The following is an 18912-nucleotide window of genomic DNA, read 5'->3' on the forward strand; positions in this document are numbered from 1 at the left end:
ATGGTTTGGTTTTTGCTCTGATTTGCATTGTCAGCTGTGAGACCTGATATAGACAGGTGTGTGCCTTTCCAAATCATGTCCAATCAATTGAACCACAGGTGGACTCCAATCAAGGTGTAGAAACATCTCAAAGATGACCAAAAGAAATGGGAGGCACCTGAGCTAAATTTCAAGTGTCATAGCAAAGGGTCTGAATACTTATGCAAATGTGATATTTCAGTTTTTTCTTTTTAATAAATTTGCAAAACTTTCTGAAATCCTGTTTTCTCTTTGTCGTAATGGGATATTGAGTGTGGATTGATGAGGGAAAAATGAATTTCAACGATTTCAGCATAAGGGTGCAACATAACAAAATGTGAAAACAGGGGCAGGGGTCTGAATACTTTCTGAATGCACTGTATATGTATACAGTACATCCATCTCTGTTGTTCCCCATGTAACATTCTCATCAATTTGCATCAACATAAACACAAGGCTTTCTTGCTTTGGTCAGACTTTGGCAGAATAACAATCTCTTTAATTACTCGGTCTTGCATTTTTAAGTGACATTTCTTTGGATGCTCGTATTTCAAAACCAGACTAATTTGCAGCGAGTCGGTCGTCACTTCAGGGAAGGTCAACAATGACACCTGCAGCATCTGCCAGGCTTCCCCACACGCAATATAGTAGGCTGCGCGGCCCTGGCTAAACGAAGGCACGGCATTTTCGATGCGAGAGGGATCTTTCCAGGGAGATGCATCGCGGCCATCTCCTCACAGCGGGTCTGTCCGAGCAGAACTGACTGGGGCAAATGAACAACAACAACACTTCAGGGCGTTTTATATTGTAAAAATCTTTCTAAACTTAGAATCAGTTTCTTACTGCACAGAATGTATGGGTAATGGGTCCACAGAGACCGGGTGAGGAGTCATTTCTGTCATACTCTGTCGCGTAATGGTTACGGCGTCCACTCTGAATCTGGGAGGTCGGCAGTCCGAACCCCAGCCGAGTGATACCATCAAAATGGTACGTGCTGCTTACTTGCTTGACATTTTAAACAAAATGACAGAGTACGTTCAAACAACCACTAGTTGGCAATAATAGCCCAGGCTTTTCCTCATAAAGAAAGCCATCGTCGAAATTCCCGATAAAGAAACTCATTATTATTAAATATGCTTTTCCTACTTTTGGGTTGAAGCTCCTCTGATCATGTGATTTTAGGGTGTTGAATCTGTACTTTTGAGAGTTGAGTCTGTGTGAAAGCAGAGTAGTCGGGTGTAAGTCTACGTGAACATGGCACGAGCATTTGGTCTGGAGTGACTGGTCATCCAATCCTCACTCCGAGGGGTTGTCTGGAGCAATTCTCATGGCAACAGGCATCACTTTATCCACTGCCACACCTTCTCACGAGGCCAACTACTTTGCTGGCCCATAGTACTGGCCCAACTACTTTGCTGGCTGGCCCAGTGGCCCATAGTAAATATTCTCAGACAAATACCACAACTTCACGCCAGATCAAAATTCTTGTGAATCAGTAAGAACTCATTACTACAGATTGTGAATGTGAAGACAGATTAATACTATTTCAACCTTCCTGTATTATTTTCATATGTTCTGAAATGCACTAAGAAAAAGGGTTAGAGAGTGAGGCTATATGGGGCTACCTGCACACAGGAAATTTAAGGGGGTGAGTGGGAGGGTGGGAGGGGTTTAATTATTTTTGACGTGTGTGTGTGCGTGTGTGTGTGCGTGTGTATACAACAGGCATTTTAAGGCCATTTTCCCTGCTAGAGCGGGGGTTAGCCTTGCGGTCCCCATGACAATCTTCTCCATCATGCCCTATTTTCTGCATCTCTCCTTGTTAACCCCCTTCCCGCATTTCTTCTTCCACCATCTTTAGCCAAGTCTTTCTCGGTCTTCCCCGTCCTCTGCTTCCTTCTACATTCATTTCCATCACTCTTCTCAACCAGTCACTTTCATCCTTCCTCAACACATGACCAAACCATCTCAACCTGTTCCTCTTCACAGCATCAATCACAGGCTCTACTCCCATCATCTTTCGCAATTCATCATTTGTCTTCCTCTCTCTCAACGATACTCCGCACATCCACCGAACCATTCGCATTTCCACTCTTTCCAGCCTTCGTTGCTGCTCTACGTTCATTACCCATGTCTCGCTCCCATAAATCATAACACTTCTCACACATGCAGCATACACCTTTCCCTTCAGCTTCAACGACACTCCCCTCCTCGTCAGCACGCCATGTATGTATGTATATGTATATGTATTATATATATATATATATACGAGTAGGTGACACCAATTGATGAACATCTCATTTGCAAAAGCAAACTTACCAATGGTTCCACACGTACTGCATTCAACTTGCGGTCAGCTTGCACAGCAAACTCTGCAAACATGCTCTTCACAACAAATTCCCCAGGTCGTGACTCTGGATCCACACAGGGTCGGGCTGTTGGTTCTACCATTTCCATTGCCTGTCCAACTTCAGTTGCTCGGCTTGACCTTTGCCTCTGCGCGTCTCGATCCTTGGAGGACTGGCGCTCTGGCGTGGCTGCAGGCCTGCCAATGCCATTTACCGGACCGGAGGCTGTGGGCACAAAGAAACAAAAAATGATTGCAAGTGCTGATTTAAAAAAAACTTATTAGTGAGGCAGGGATGACATATAGAACAGCCATTTTGGCCCAATACAAATCCTATAAAGACATGAAAGCAAACGATGAGCATCGACCAATGCTCCGACCTTGAGACTCTTTGGGTATCCGTGTATCAACCTTTCTCATGCTGAGAATGAGTCGATACTAACATGGTAAATTCTAGTATAACAGGCTGGATAACATTACCCATGAAACCTGACACCCGGCAGCATGCGCACACACTCCTCCTTCCGAACTGCCGTCTCACTCCCTTTTCATACCTATAACCAGCGTCGATGCCCCATGCTTCCGTCAGAATTATATCCTCTGTTAATACATCCAAAGGGGTACATGATCTTTACTCCCACCAGGGAGTAATGCATTCGATCGTGTCCGTCCGTGTGTTTGTGAACAAGACATCTGGAAAAGTTCTGAACGGATTTAAATGAAAGTTGGTGGGATGATTGCCCTTGGGATAAGGAAGAATTGATTAGTTTTTGGTGAAGCTCAGGATATTATTCCGGATCCAGGAATTTTTTGAAGGATTTTTTTACCATTGGAAGATGCGGCTCATTTTTTTTTAACATTATCTTCTATATTTAACATTGTGATATGAAAATAGTTTACATATTTGTTATAGATATAGTTTAAACTCGTGATTATGCGTTAGAGCGGTGTATTTTATTAGCAGCGTCGTCTTCAAGATTCTTTTTTTTCTTTCTAATAAAGGCATATTCTGTCATTTTAAAACCACCAAAGTGTGTATTCCGTTTCCCCGTTTCATAAAATGTATCGTTTGATACGTATAATGCTTTAAAACTGTTTTTTTTGTTTTTACCTCAGAAGAGATATCAACATTTACCTCAGCGAATGTCAATCGCAGTGTCAGTATTTGATGAACTTATAAAGACTTAGGTGAGTTATAAGTGTGACCAGCATGTGCACGGGATTCTTCCCAGAAGAATGAGTGGTCGCATTAGCTTGTATGACTTTAAATGAGCGAGTTTTGTTTTGACGTTTGGGCCAGTTTTACATGTTGTATCCCTAAGGAATGAAACGAACGTTTTCCTGCCTTACAATTTTATTTGAAGTCACACATGCCTCAAAATACACTCACTTATATAGAATTGAACGCTGAATCCGAAAATGTAAGTGAAACTGCCTTGTTTTTTTAAAAATATTATCTTCTATATATTCTAAATATATACAGTCAGCCCCATGTAAAGTTTTGACTTTTTCAACATATTTCAACATACAGCTATTTGATCTTCATTTCAACAATATTGATAGATAAAGGTGATATAATATAACAAATATCATGAAACATTTACATTTTGTAGTCCATTGTATAATTTAAATAAACAGAAATGCAAATTTTTCATGTGGAAAAAGTAAGTACACCCCTACATTTATCACTACTTCAAACACCTAAAATTAGAATCAGGTGCACCAGCTCAGGTGCAAATGATTAGAACATCGTTAGAGAGGATCTTAGAGGAACCTGTCTTATTTAAACCTCAGACATTTGGTTTGGTTTGCTCTTTGTTGTTGAAGTGTGCGGCGTCACTATGCCGAGATCAAAATAGCTCTCTGAGGCCTTCAGAAAGAAGGTTATAGATGCCTACAAGTCTGGGAAGGGATTTAAAAAGATCTCCAAATAATTTGAAATCAATCATTCGACTGTCCGGAAGATCATCTACAAGTGGAGAAGATTCCAAACAACTGCCAACTTGTTCAGGCCAGGCCGCCCCAGCAAGTTCAGCCCGAGAGCAGACCGCAAGATGCTGAAAGAAGTCTCTAAGAACCCCAGAATGTCATCACGGGACCTACAGGTAGCTCTTGCCACTGTTGATGTCAAAGTGCACGAGTCTACCATTAGAAAGAGGCTGCACAAATTTGATCTACATGGGAAGTGTGCCGGGGGAAACCTTTGCTGTCCAGAAAGAACATCAGGGCAAGACTAAAGTTTGCCAATGAAGACCTAGGCAAAGACCATCACTTCTGGAACAATGTGCTCTGGACAGATGAGTCAAAGGTAGAGCTATTTGGCCACAGTACTGGAAGACATGTTTGGCGAAAACCAAAGACAGCATTTGACCACAAGAACGTGATACCAACTGTAAAGCATGGTGGTGGAAATATTATGGTTTGGGGCAGCTTTGCTGCATCAGGGCCTGGGCAGCTCACCATCATAGAATCCACTTTGAATTCTTCATTGTACCAGAGGGTGCTTGAGGATAATGTGAGGCCATCTGTCGGAAAATTAAAGCTCAACAGAAGGTGGACCTTGCAACATGACAATGACCCTAAACATACCAGTAAATCCACCAAGGAATGGCTGAAAAGTAAGAAATGGAGGGTTCTGGAATGGCCAAGTCAAAGCCCGGATCTAAATCCCATCGAGATGTTGTGGGGGGATTTGAAACGAGCTGTGCATGCAAGAAACCCCTCAAACATCGCACAGCTGGAAGAATTCTGCATGGAGGAGTGGGAAAAAATTTCTCCCAGTCGATGTCAGAGACTGGTAGACAGTTATAAGAAACGCCTATTTGAGGTTGTTTCTGCTAAAGGGGGCAATACCACCTATTAGAGCCAAGGGTGTACTTACTTTTTCCACATGCAAAATTTGCATTTATGTTTATTTAAATTATACAATGGACTACAAAATGTAAATGTTTCATGATATTTGTTATATTATATCACCTTTATCTATCAATATTGTTGAAATGAAGATCAAATAGCTGTATGTTGAAAAAGTCAAAAATTTACATGGGGTGTACTTACTTTTTCACGTGACTGTATCTGTGCAGTGTCTGTCTTGTCTTGTGTTGTCACTGAACTACTCCCTCAAACTTTTGTGAAATCGTACTATTTCAACTTGACCCACGGCGGGAGTATGCACTCTACGGAGTGGCGTTCTAGTTTGAGTTTTTAATCAGGATAGTACAATCATTTCCCTTCTTCCCTATATTTTGTGCTGATGAATATCTCATGGATCTCCCTCTTAAGAATTGTGATTTTTGCAGTGAACAAAAAAAAACAAATACCTATTTCGCATCAAAATCCATTTACCCTTTGCATTCACATTGAAATAATAAAGTGTGCCTATGATTATTAAATAATTTTGATCGTTCTACAACGCCAAATCAAGATTAGAATGACACTCTTTGACGTCACGACATTGACCGATATGCCTCCACCCACATTATGACATCATTATACATACTTGCACCAAGTTTGATTTAAATCCATTCAGCTGATCTCAAGTTATCATATTTTACCTGACATAACCTCTGACCTCACCTTTGATGCCAAAATATAATCAGTTAATAATTGCATCATAATATATACTTATACCACGTTTGGACAAAATCCCATCACTTGTTCACAAGTTGGTGCGGCAACATAATTTTTATTTAACAGGACCTCTGACCTTTGACCTCGACACAAAAATTTAATCAGCTCATGTTTACATCATTATACATACCTGTACCAAGTTTGATATAAATCCCTTCAGCTGTTCCTAAGCTATCACATTTTTACCTGACATGACCTTTGACCTCTTAATGCCATCATCCAATCATTTCATCTTTGCATCATATATACTTGTACCAAATCTGTTCAAAATCCCATCACTGGTTCATGAGTTGGTGCAGGCAACATAATTTATACTTAACATGACCTCTGATCTTTGAACTCTTGATCCCAAATCGAATCAGATCATCTTCACATCATTACACATAACTGTACCAAGTTTCACTTGGATCCCTTCAGCCATTCTTAAGTTATCGCAATAACAAAATAATTGTAACTTAACATAACCTCTGATCTTTGATCTCTTGACCCCAAAATCGAATCAGTTTATTTTTGCATCATAATATATAATTATACCAAGTTTGGTGAAAATCCCATGACTGGTTCACAAGTTAGCTAGGCAACAGAATTTTTACCTGATGGGACCTCTCACATTTGACCTTTGACCCCAAAATCGAATCATCTTTAACTGATTATACATACCTGCATCCAATTTCACTAAGATCCCTTCGGCCGTTCTCAAGTTATCTCTCAAGGTGTAGCGGTAAACGAAAACATATCACAGGTGGATGGACAGCCGGACGGACAACCCGTAAACATAAGGCTCCGGCGACTTGGTCAGCGGAGGCATCAAATTTACCAGAAGTGTGCAATGCAAATTTCAGTACAGATTTGATTAAACAACTTGATTTGAAGATCATTACCTCTGCCCCCGAAAGTGAACGAAGGCTATTTTTTCACCCGTTTGTGAGCAGGATATCTAAAAAGTTGTGGACGGATTCGGACGAAACGTGGTGGACAGGTTGGGTGTGTGACAAGGGCCAATTGATTCGACTTTGGTGAAGACCTGGATCCAGATATGGATCCGAAAATTATTTATTTTAAGTGATTCTTCACCATTGAGAGATGGGGCCAAAAACGATACATGCACCATGATCTGTTGGCTTAGCGGTTAGGGTGCCGGCTTGGGATCCTAGGATCCTGGGTTCGAATCCCAGTCGATCGCTGAATTAACACCAGGGGGGTTGACTCAGGCTGTCATCCTTCCGAGGTCGGCAAATTGAGTACCAGCTTGCTGGGATGAATGATCACGGTGTGTACCGTGGTTTAGAATAGGTACACCGTATCCCTGCGCATCGTAAGAGCGCGACCAAGGGTTGGCGTCAGGAAGGGCATCCGGCCATAAAAACATTGCCTCAAACAGGGAACCATGATTGTCATGGGGCCCGCAAGGCTAACCCCCGCTTTAGCGGGGAAAATGGCCTTAAAACGATCATTCATATTCATTCATTCACCATGCTATATCAACATTTTCGATGGATTATTACAAAACTTTCTGGATGAGTTGTTTCGGTGACCAACATAAGCCGATTCGGTTTTGGTTCAGGTATGGATCCAGATCCAGGTTATCAGTGGGATACAAAACGTAAACTGTTCAGCCTGGCGGAGTACTGTTCTAGTTTTGGGATGCATTTACACTTTATTGATCAATTTTTCATGATGCAACACACGATTGTTCAAACTCAGCCTGTTGTGAATTTGACTCGAATGCTGTGCTCAGGTTAAAATAAATAAATAACATCTCAGTTGAAATTTAATATCAGTAAGAAACACAATTTTAAAAGAGGGTCCGAGTATTATCGTTTCTTTTCCTTACATGTCAAAGCACAGACTTTATTTATTCACAACCCCTCGACTCATGCAAACACTGAGCATTTCACTTTAACATTATTAAATGTTATTTGAGGAGAAAAACGTCCCCTGTTGATTTTCACCCCACTCTTTTGTATCTTTTTTAACATATTAATTTAATGAGGAGTTTATGAAAGTATACTGCTTGAAATAAATTATTTGTTTTCATTAAAAAAAAAAAAAAAAAAAAAAGCGGGGCTAACCCCCGCTCTAGCAGGGAAAATGGCCTTAAAATGCATGTTGTTGTCGTTGTATTAAAAAATACATTTGTGAAACAACATCACTATTACAGCAGTAATGGTCATTCAACATGACGAATCAAGATACAGTGCGTTAGCGTTTCCCGGTCCAACTTTGTATTTCTGCAGGAGCAGCCGCTTTCTACAGCAACCCCCTCCCAACTGTCCCCATCATTTGTCAACTGTCCCCCATCCAATTTCAGGAGGGAAATGTGAACAACACGAGTTGCTCATGTGCCAAAGATATGTGGACCCCTTAATGCCACGGACGGTTCACTATTTCCATTAGGAGTGGAAAACGATCCCGACACGACAGCCTTTATTCTCTTGACCCAAACAATAGCTTTTCAGATGCAAGTAAATGTGATGAAACAGTAGTTGAGCCGGAGTTTGGCTCGATTCTCTGTAATAACAAATTTCTACTTGAATGAACTTGCATGGTACGATCATGGATTGCTATAACGACACAATCTCCACCTATGGTATAATCCATAGTTGATTTTATTTTTTAATCTGCAGGGTGTCTCAGAATGATGTCACCCAATTTTGCATTGTGCACGGTACCCAGTAACTATCGTAGATGTCTGTCATTCCATTTCAAGATGCCCAGACATTCCTGGTGGTCACTTTGAGCATTGGTCCTGATGGGTTTGATATTCTGCTTCCCCCAAGCAGAGAAGTTCCTGTCTTGAATCCTTTTTGGCCAATTTATAGCTTAGCAAAATGTAACCTAATTTTGAGACACCCTGTATTAATCACTTTGCAATTAGGAAGATACATAAATAAATTATGTATCTTCTCCAATTGTGACTACCACTTTGATCATAGGGGGGAGGCTTGCGTGCTCCTGTGACCCTTTGGGCTATACTGGCAGGAGCTTTGCTCCCGATAGGTTATACCTAGCCAGGCAGGTCAACGGGTTGAAGCCAGACCAAGAGTAGTCACACATTTTCCTGGGGGAAGGAAAAAGTTTTTTCCCCACCTGGTCTAGTTGCCCCCAGGGGGTGTTTGGATATGGACACCTAGCAGGGCTAAAACAAGACCTGTCAAAGGGCAGAGGAGCTCCCTGTGAGCCACAGCCATCCATATCCGGTGCCCAACTGTGTCTGCAGATGTCCTCCTGCAGTCGGGTTACCTCGTTCTAGGAAGTTGGTGGGAGGATTTGTACTCCGGCCACCATAAAAACATGTCATTCCGCAACACGCACAAATAACACAACTAAAAAAAACCCCACTTCCTGGGAGTACCTCCTGTGCAGCTGCCCTGCGGGATGACGGCATTGGGGTAAAGCCTTCGGGACTCCCATTCTTTGATAATAGGAGGAAAAGCACAGGGTAACTTTCCTGGGTTGGGTTGTGGAGGTGCGTGTCGGGGTGGTGCTGAGGCGTCGTCAACCAGACGACGGTCTCCTTGGGTTAAACAGGTCCCTTTGGGTGGGTGCCTGGAACGTTCTTACTCTAAGAGAGGATGATCACCTGTCTGTTATCATCTGAGGTCCAGCGTTTGAACATCAGTGTTGCAGCACTTTCTGAGGTTCAGAGGCCGGATAGTGGTGAGATCATTGTGGGTGGTTACACCTACGACTGGTCTGGTCGCTTTTATGGTTACCATGCCCAGGGAGTTGCTGTAGCTGTGTCCAATAAGCTGGCTCCCATGATAGTCGAGGTAACACCGGTCAACGTGAGTATTATGAGACTGAGGATTCATCATTCTTTGGGTGTCATTTCCCTGGTCTCTGTATATGCTCAGACTGAGAAAAGTTATCTCACTGTGAAGGAGGCATTCTACGCCACGATCGAGTCTGTGGTTGATCAGTGCCCCAGAAGAGACACTCTTCTAGTCTTGGGGGATATTAATGCATTGACTGGCACTGACAGGGATGGTTATGAGGCATGTGTTGGTCCCCATGAATCTGGGACTGTGAACCAGAATAGCACTAATTAGCTTTGCAATAAATCATGGACTTAGGGTGGTTGGCTCATGGTTTCAGTGCCCACAGCCTCATCGCTGGACTTGGTATTCCAATGCTGGTGGTGTGGCGAAGGAGATTGACCATGTGCTCATTCATGGTCGATGGCAGATGCTCCAGAACTGCAGGGTCTACCGGAGTGCTCAGTTCCTTAACACTGACCACAGGCTTGTTGTAACAACTCTGAAGTTGCAGCTCAAATCCAAGAGAATGCTACCATCCCAACCTAGGCTGGATGTGGGCAAGCTCAAAGGAGGAGAGGGTAGCTGAGGAGTTTGCAAGCAGGTTGAGTGGTGTTTTTTGGGGTCTGGATGTTTTGGGGGATCCTGAGGAGTTGTGAAGTGCCTTCAAGACCACCATCCTTGATGTTGCCAGTGACTGTCTTGGAACCCACCATCAGGTGAAGAAGAACTTTGTCTCTCAGGAGACTCTTGATACCATCAACCAGATTCGCAGGGCCAAGCTCGATGGCAGAGCTGAACTGTTCCGGGAGCCGAGGTGTAAAACTGCACGCTCGCTGAGGGCGGACAAGGAGGCCTATGCGCGAGGAATCTGTGATAGGGTAGAGCATCACTTGTGGACATGTGATTCTCGTCCTGCTTATAGAGGAATCCGTGCATTGCGTTCCTCTAAGCCTGTCCCTAGATGTACTGCAGTTAGAGCAGAGGGTGGTGGCCTCTTGGCAGAGGAGTCTGAAGTGAAGGCCCGCTGGGCCGGTTACTTTGAGCGGCTGCACCAGGCTGACCCACTGGCTGTTGAATTGGATGTCAGGGGTGCTGCTATCCCAAATGCTGACCCCCCCAATTAACTGTGAACCGCTTTCACTTGTGGAAACGCAGGCGGTGGTGAACCGGCTGAAAGGGGGCAAAGCTCCTGGGAATTGTGGCATCCAGACTGAGCTTCTCAAGGCTGGTAGAAATGCTGTACTCGAGTCGTTGCATGCAGTTCTGTACTCTGTTTTGAACACAGGCATCATCCCAACTGACTGGAAGAGGGGCCTTGTTGTCCCCTTCTGGAAAGGGAAGGGTGATCACCAGGACTGCAACAACTACCAAGGGGTGACGCTACTCTCGGTGCCGGGAAAGGTCTTTGCTTGGATCATTCTTGAGAGGGTTTGCCGCCATCTGCTCGAGCACCAGCGACCAGAGCAGTCGGGCTTTACACCAAAGAGGTCAACGATTGACCATATCCTTGCGCTTCGGGTCCTCACCGAACGCAAGCAAGAGTTTCGCCAGGGGCTGCTTGCAAGCTATGTTGATCTTTGAAAGCGTTCGATTTGGTGAATCGGGATGCCCTCTGGAGGATTCTTAGTCTTCGTAGGGGTGCCACCAATGCTGATCAATCTGATCTCTGAACTATACTCTGGTACTGAGAGTGCTGTGAGGTGTGGTGGCTCCATATCTGACTTATTTCCAGTTGTTACTGGAGTTCGGCAGGGGGTGTGTACTGGCTCCCACGCTCTTCAGCGTTTGTATGGACTGGATTTTGGGGAGGATGTCGGAGAGTTCGGGCTGTGGTGCATCGTTTGGGAGTGTCAAGAACTCTGACCTTGATTTTGCAGATGATGCAGCCATCCTTGTGGAGGTGCTGGATATTCTTACGGGGGAGCACTGAATAAGGAGGTGGAGCCTCTGGGATTACGGATTTCCTGGCTGAAAACCAAGATCCAGGCTTTCAATGACATCTTGGATGCTGCCGTCTTGTCTGTGCCTGTTTGTGGCGAAGATGTTGAGGTCACAAAGAGATTCACTTACCTTGGCAGGGTTATTCATGTCTCTGCATGTTGCGAGCCAGAGGTTGATAGACGTCTGGGTTGGGCCTGGGGAGTCATTGATTCACTGGATCATGGGGTGCGGCACTGTCGGTATCTATGCAGGAGGACGAAAGTCAGAGTCTTTAAGTCCTTGGTGCTTCCAGTCTTGCTCTATGGATGCAAGACTTGGACCCTTACCAAAGGCCAGAGAATGAGACTTAACTCCTTTGTAACCAAGTCTCTTTAGAGAATCCTTGGCTATCGTCCAACGAGCGGTTGCTGAGAGAGACACAGATGAGATTTGATTCCTGCATGATCCGTGAACATCAGCTGTGTCTGTATGGACATGTGGCTCGTTTTCCGGACGCTGATCCAGCTCACCAGATACTCTCAGCAAGGGTCCTCGTGAGTGGAGGAGGACAATGGGCCGAACGCGTGCCTCGTGGTTGCAGCAGGAGCAGGTTGATCGGCATTTCAAGGAGATAGGGATGGGCCAGGCATCAGCCTGGAGGATGGCCAGACGGAGGCCCCTGGAGTACCATTGGAAAGTTTATGCGGCGACGCACTGCTCCAGCGCATGCTCCCATACCTGACCTGACCTGACAAAGAAGTTCTAGATCAACACCATCTACACTATAATACTCTTCTCCAGTTCTTTTTTTTTTTTACAAAGTCGAAACTCGTATAAGAGCGAAAACATAGAACACATCATAAAGGGAGAGGGACACAAGAGGAGGTAAGAGAGGTAAGCACAATAACAGCAGGGAACAGGGACATCGGGAGATCTGGGGAAGAGAGATGGTTGGGGCGGGGTACACAGGATAAACAAGATGGACACTACAGGAACTTTCAGGAAAGAAAACAGGGAATTTGAAGAGGTGGGTTTGGGGTAGATTAACAGGGGTAGAAAAGATCAAGGTTTTGCATGGGGGTAGATAAGAGATGGTGGTGACCAGCTGTTTTAAAGACCTGGAGGGAGGAGTGGGATTGAAGAGAGTGAGGGAGTTTATTCCAGAAGCAAGAAAAAGAGGAATTAAAGAGTGAAGGTGAGCAGAGAGTCTTGATTTTGGAAGTTTCACCAGAAGAGGGTTGCTGGCAGATCTTGTGCGTCCTGCAGGAATATTGGGGGGAGATAGCAGCAGAGACATAGCAGGGTGTGCAAGGCCGTAGAGGAGTCGGAAGAAAACAGAAAGACCACCAACCTGCCTGTATTGAGAGAGAGAAATTCCCTCAGAATCAGCATCATAGCGGAACATACCAATGATTGTAAAAGCCTTGGTTTCTGCAGCGTGAAGTCGAGCTAGATGTGAGGCAGGAGCACCAGCCCAGAGGGGAGAACAGTATTCCATCAAGCTGCGGATGAAAGCTTTGTATGTGGTTAGGAGCTCAGTTGTGCCAAGGAAGGACTTCGTACAACAGAGGATGCCCTGTTGGCAACATGCTTTGGAGGCCAGCTTGGAAATGTGGCTCTCCCTGGAAAGATCATGGTTGTCAGTGAGACCCAAAAGCTTGAGTGACAGAACTTATTTCAGAGGATTGTTGAGAAAGTAGAAAACCACCAATTTGGTAGTTCCCCGAAACCCGGAGCATACCAATATAAAATAGGCTAATGCCGTCGGTCTTTCTGTCCCACCCTGAAACACAGAAACGCTACTTGGAGAGAAAAAATATTCAGCAAAAGTTGCTTGAAATAAATCTAAACCTATGGGAAAATTATAGTTTTTTAAAGTTGGACCAAAAGTTTAACCTGGGCAGTGTACAAGGCAACAGATCGCTGCTTCTATCGCTCCCGGATTTTTTAATTTGCTATTAAGAATTATGCCGCGATATATTTTGTTAGAATTATGATGATTTATGATGAATTATGATGAATTATGATGATAAGATTATGATGCGTTTGGAATGTCACAATACGAAACAGTATATTTAACAGTATAATGCTATCTGTCTCTGTCTGTCTGTCCGTTCCCTCCTGAAACACGGAAGTGCTCCTCAGAGACAATAAATTATGTAAAAGTTGCTTCAAATTAATCCAAACCGACAGGAAAATTATAATACTGCCTCAATTTAGCCCTTTCAATGAGTGCAAAGAAAAAAGGCTTACTTTTACTTAAATTTTTCTATCGTGGTGTTTTTACCATGGGCTCCAGCTAGTATACACACACACACACACACACACACACACACACACACACACACACACACACACACACACACACACACACACACACACACACACACACACACACATATATATATATATTGACATATTGTAGGTCTTTCCTTTAGAGAAATTGCAAAGAAAGCCAAGGTGTCAGTGAGTACAGTTTCCTACACCATCAAAAGGAACTTGGAAACTGGAGGAAACTCTGACAGAAAGAGGTCTGGCAGACCCAAAGCCACAACAGAATCAGAAGAGACGTTTCTGAGAGTCAACAGCTTGCGTGATAGGCGGCTCACAGGGCAACAGCTTCAAGCACAGCTTAACACTGGTCGAAGTAAGCAAGTATCAGTTTCAACTGTGAAGAGAAGACTTCGAGCTGCAGGTTTGACAGGTCGAGTGTCAGTAAGAAAGCCATTGTTAAGGGAGGCCTTGAAGGCTTGCCTGGGCCATGAAGCACCACCAGTGGACTACTGAAGACTAGAAGAAGGTCTTCTGGACCGATGAATCAAAATTTGAAATATTTGGTTCGTCATGCAGGGTTTTTGTATGCCGTCGAGTAGGCGAAAGGATGGTTCCTCAGTGTGTGACACCAACTGTCAAACATGGAGGAGGAAGCGTGATGGTCTGGGGCTCTTTTGCTGGATCTAGAGTCGGCGACTTGCACAGAGTGACTGGCACCCTAAACCAATAGGGCTACCACAGCATTTTGCAGCACCATGTAATACCCTCTGGTATACGCCTAGTTGGTCAGGGGTTCATCGTACAGCAAGATAATGACCTTTTTTTTTTTTTTTTTTTTTTTGTATTTTTTTTTTGTATACTGAATCGAGGCTCGTGAAAGAGCTAACATTTACTTCACAAACAAATCGACCAGACAAACAAAATACACAAAAAGAGGGAGCGGAAGACAAGATGGGGAGAAAAGGGGAAGCACACAAACACAACATCCGAGAGCAGGGAGATGTGTGGAAGGGAGAGGGCCCGGGGGGAGGAGGCATGGGAAGGGGGGGGGGGGGGAGGGAGAAGTATAAAGCACAAGGACACCAAGGACTTCCAGGACAGAAGTTGGTATTTCAAAAAGGGGAATTGGGGTGAAATTAGCGGGGGTAGAAAAGATCAAGGTTTTGGATGGGGGAAGATAAGAGATGGTGGTGAACAGCTGTTTTAAAGACTTGGAGGGTGGAGTGGGATTGAAGAGAGTGAGGGAGTTTGTTCCAGAGGCGGGAGAAAAGAGGAATGAAGGAGTGAAGGTGAGCAGAGAGTCTTGATTTTGGCAGTTTAACCAAAAGAGGGTTGCAGGCAGATCTTGTGCGACCTGTAGGAATATTTGCGGGACAGAGCCCAGAGAGAGCTGGGGGGGGCAAGGCCAGAGAAGAGTCGGTAGAAGACGGAAAGACCACCAACCTGCCTGCGGTGAGTGAGTGAGAGGCCCTTGGAGTTAGCTTCATCGCGGGAGATTCCAATGATTCTGAATGCTTTGGTTTCAACAGCGCGAAAGCGAGCTAGGTGTGAGGCAGGAGCACCAGCCCAGAGGGGAGAGCAGTATTCCATTGAGCTGCGGATGAAAGCCTTGTATGTGGTGAGGAGCTCAGGTGTGCCAAGAAAGGACTTCGCACGACGGAGGATGCCCAGTCGGCGACTGGCTTTGGAGGCCAGATTTGAAATGTGGTTTTTCCAGGAAAGATCATGGCAGATAGTGAGACCCAAAAACTTGAGTGACAGAACTTCTTGGAGAGGATTATTCAGAAAGTGGATGGGAGGGTTGTCTAGTCGGTCTTTTCGGAGAGACATCGTAAGAGTGTGAGATTTGTCAGGATTGAAAGACATGTTCCACTTGTTTGCCCAGTCTGTGATTTTGTCAAGGTCTGCAGAGAGTGAGGAGGCTGCAGACTGCCGATCTGAGGGATGAAGAATGGAGCGACAGAGAGTAGAGTCGTCAGAAAAGAGATAGAGAGGATTTTCAAGAGAGTCAGAGAGATCATTGATGAAGACCAGAAAAAGCACAGGGCCCAGAACACTGCCTTGGGGAACTCCAGCCTGAACAGGAAGAGGAGATGAGAGAAACCCATTCAGGGCCACACGTTAACTACGACTAGAGAGGAAGTCCGCCAGCCATGCGTGGAGATTTCCATGGATACCAAAAGAGGAGAGTTTGGTGAGCAGAGCGGGGTGCCAGACTGTATCGAAGGCACGTGATATGTCAAGGGAGACTGCTCTAATTTCCTGTTTGGCATTGAGGACCTCCATCCATTGTTGAAAAAGCAGAAGCAGCATGTCCAGAGTGGAGTGTCCAGGTCTGAAACCAAATTGATGATCAGAGATCAAGCCATTGGAGAAGAGGAAAGATTTCATATCTGAAGCAATGATGGATTCCATGACCTTGCTGATAATTGTGAGAAGGCTGATTGGTCTGTAGTTGCTGGGATCTGTTTTTGCACCTTTTTTGTGCAAAGCGGTGATGTTGGCAGATTTCCAAGCAGATGGAAGATGACCTTGAGCAAAAGAGAGGGTGAAGAGAACAGAGAGAGGGAGTGAAAGAGCGGAAGAACATGATTTTAGGACCCGTGGGCTGATGCCTTCAGGTCCAGTTGCAGAATCAGAGTCGAGGGTTGACAGACACTTTTCCACCTTGTCAGGAGGAAAGGACACAGAGTCCAGGAGCAGCTGGGTACGACTGGGTACGGTGGGTACAGAGAGGGATGGGTTTGGGACACAAGATTTAGAGGCAAACACAGAGTTGAGGCATTCGGCTTTTTCACGTGCGGAGTCAGCCGTGTGGCCATTTAAGGTGAGGGAGGGGATGGAGGGGGAACAAACACCAGAAACAGATTTTACCAGACGCCACCAGGATTTGGAAGAGGGAGACAGATAAGAGAGTTCGGTCCTGAGGACGGAGAGATATTGTTTCCTGGCTCTCCTGAGGGTGGACACACACTTGTTTCGGGCTTTGTGAAAGGAAATGAGATTTCCTTCCGTTGGATTTGCTTTCCAGGAGACGAAAGCAAGTCGTTTCTGGGCAATAGCCTCACCACAAGATTCCGTGTACCATGGACGGGAGGAAGGGTATGACAACTGAAGACGAGAAGGGATAAAACTGTGCATGAGAGAGAGCAATTTACTTTGGAAGAATTCCCAGGATGAGTTGATGTCAGAGGCAGTAGAGATGGGAGACCAGTCCAGATGATTGATGGCTGCTTGAAGACCGTGCCAGTTGGCCTGAGTGAAATGCCAGACTCGTCGACGCTGAGGAGGGCTCTCTGAAAATGGTCAGAGAGATGTCCACTTTAACAAGCACATGATCAGAAGAGCCGATTGGAGCAGAAGAAGAGCAGCAGACATTTTCAGGGAAGTTAGTCATAACCAAGTCCAGAAGAGAAGATTCTCCGTTGACTGAGATCCGGGTTGGGAAATTGACAGATTGTGTCAGTCCCAGTGAGTCACAGAAGTCCTTTGCTGAAGTGCCATGGCTGGTGAGAGAGGTACCCACCCCCAGCCAACTGGCATGGTGACAGTTGAAATCACTACATATGAGGAAGAGAGAGTTGGGTTGGGTAGATAGAAGTTGGTCCATATTATCAGACAGCGAGATGTAGATGGAGTCATCACTGTTTGGTGGACGGTACAACACGCATATGAACAAAAGGTGGGAGCGAAGGGGAAGCCGTAGCCAAAGGTATTCCTGGGGGTGAGGTGGAGAGAGGGCAGTGCAGGGCGAGTGAGGAAGAGAGTTTTTTATAAAGATAGCAACCCCACCTCCAGAACGAGGCTCAGGTCTATCATACCGGAGGAGGGAGTAACCTGGGAGAGATACCAAGGAATTAGAGATATCATGAAGAAAGGAAGGTTTCTGTTAAGCAGATCACGTCTGGTTTGTCAGAAGCAACCTGTATGGAGAGATCAGTTAAGTTTGAGCGAAGGCCCCGGATGTTTGTGGTCCATACTGTTAAGGAAGAGGAGGGGGAGCATCGGATACAGAACAGGGGGGGGGGGGGGGGGGGAGCGGTAGGGCAGGATGTGGAAGAGGAGGAAGAGGTAGGGAGAGCTGTTGCAGGTGTGTCAGAGATTACAGAATAGCTTGGAGAAAGGGAAGAATGGGGCAGACAAAAGATTTGATGGTGTTTGGGTGAGGCGCAGTGAGGTGTTATTTGAGGAGGGGGAAGAGTGAGGCAGAAGGTTGAGGAAGATGAAGGTGAAAGTTGGAAGGGGGAAGAAGTGGGGAGGACGCTTTGAGGAGGAGGGGTGAGAGGGGAGTCTAGGAGGGGAGGAGTGAGGGAGAGTCTCGGAGGGGAGGGGTGTGGGGGGAGTTTAGGAGGGAAGGGGCAGGGGGGGTAGATTTGAAAGGGATGGGTGTTTGGGAAGATTTGGGGGGGAGGGGCAAGGGGGAAGATTTGACAGAGATGGGTGATGGGGAAGATTTGGAGGGGAGGGGTGAGATTGGATTTTGAAAAGTGTACGATTTATGGGAAACGAACATTTATTGCAAAATGAGTTTCTTGAGACATTCGAGTCAAAAATACGTTTGAGGACGCTGAAGGATGGGTGGAGTTCTGGAGAGTTTAGGGAATGAATGAAAGATGCACTGTAAGAGATGGAATTTTTTTTTTTGAATGAATAGAATTGGTGAGCAAGTCGAAAACATCCTTTTATAGAAGAAGTAGAAAAAAGTGTTATAGAATATGACATAATAATAAAGTTCTTCAGGGGACAGATGAAACATGTATTAACAACTTGATCACGTGATCTCGAACAACGTGGTCGAAGAACGAAAGAACAAATAACGAAGAACGAAAGAGCAAAAGAACGAAGAACGAAAGAACAAATAAGAACGCACAAGCGGATAAGAACAGGGAAGGAAAATTTTTTTTTTTTTTTTTTTGAGATTTTAAAACAAGGGAGTATGGGTGAAAAGACCGTGAAAAACAG

At 45.0% G+C, this 18912-nt stretch overlaps 1 protein-coding gene across 9 annotated transcripts in view; it reads right to left on the bottom strand.

The window, feature by feature from the left end:
* The window catches only part of LOC137426021 (protein furry homolog-like), a 417549-nt gene that overhangs the window by 271504 nt on the left and 127133 nt on the right, over positions 1-18912 (bottom strand). For 8 of the 9 annotated variants that reach the window (XM_068114742.2, XM_078776948.1, XM_078776949.1 and 5 more), the window contains exon 2: positions 2338-2591. In XM_068114742.2, coding sequence (XP_067970843.2) covers positions 2338-2591 — 254 coding nt within the window. Of the gene's footprint in view, positions 1-2337; positions 2592-2745; positions 2789-18912 lie in introns of those variants that run through there. The other variant, XM_078776946.1, reaches the window with a different exon arrangement.

The sequence above is a fragment of the Myxine glutinosa genome, chromosome 4 (genome assembly GCF_964187855.1).
Source record: "Myxine glutinosa chromosome 4, kmMyxGlut1.1, whole genome shotgun sequence".
Lineage (NCBI taxonomy): Eukaryota > Metazoa > Chordata > Myxini > Myxiniformes > Myxinidae > Myxine > Myxine glutinosa.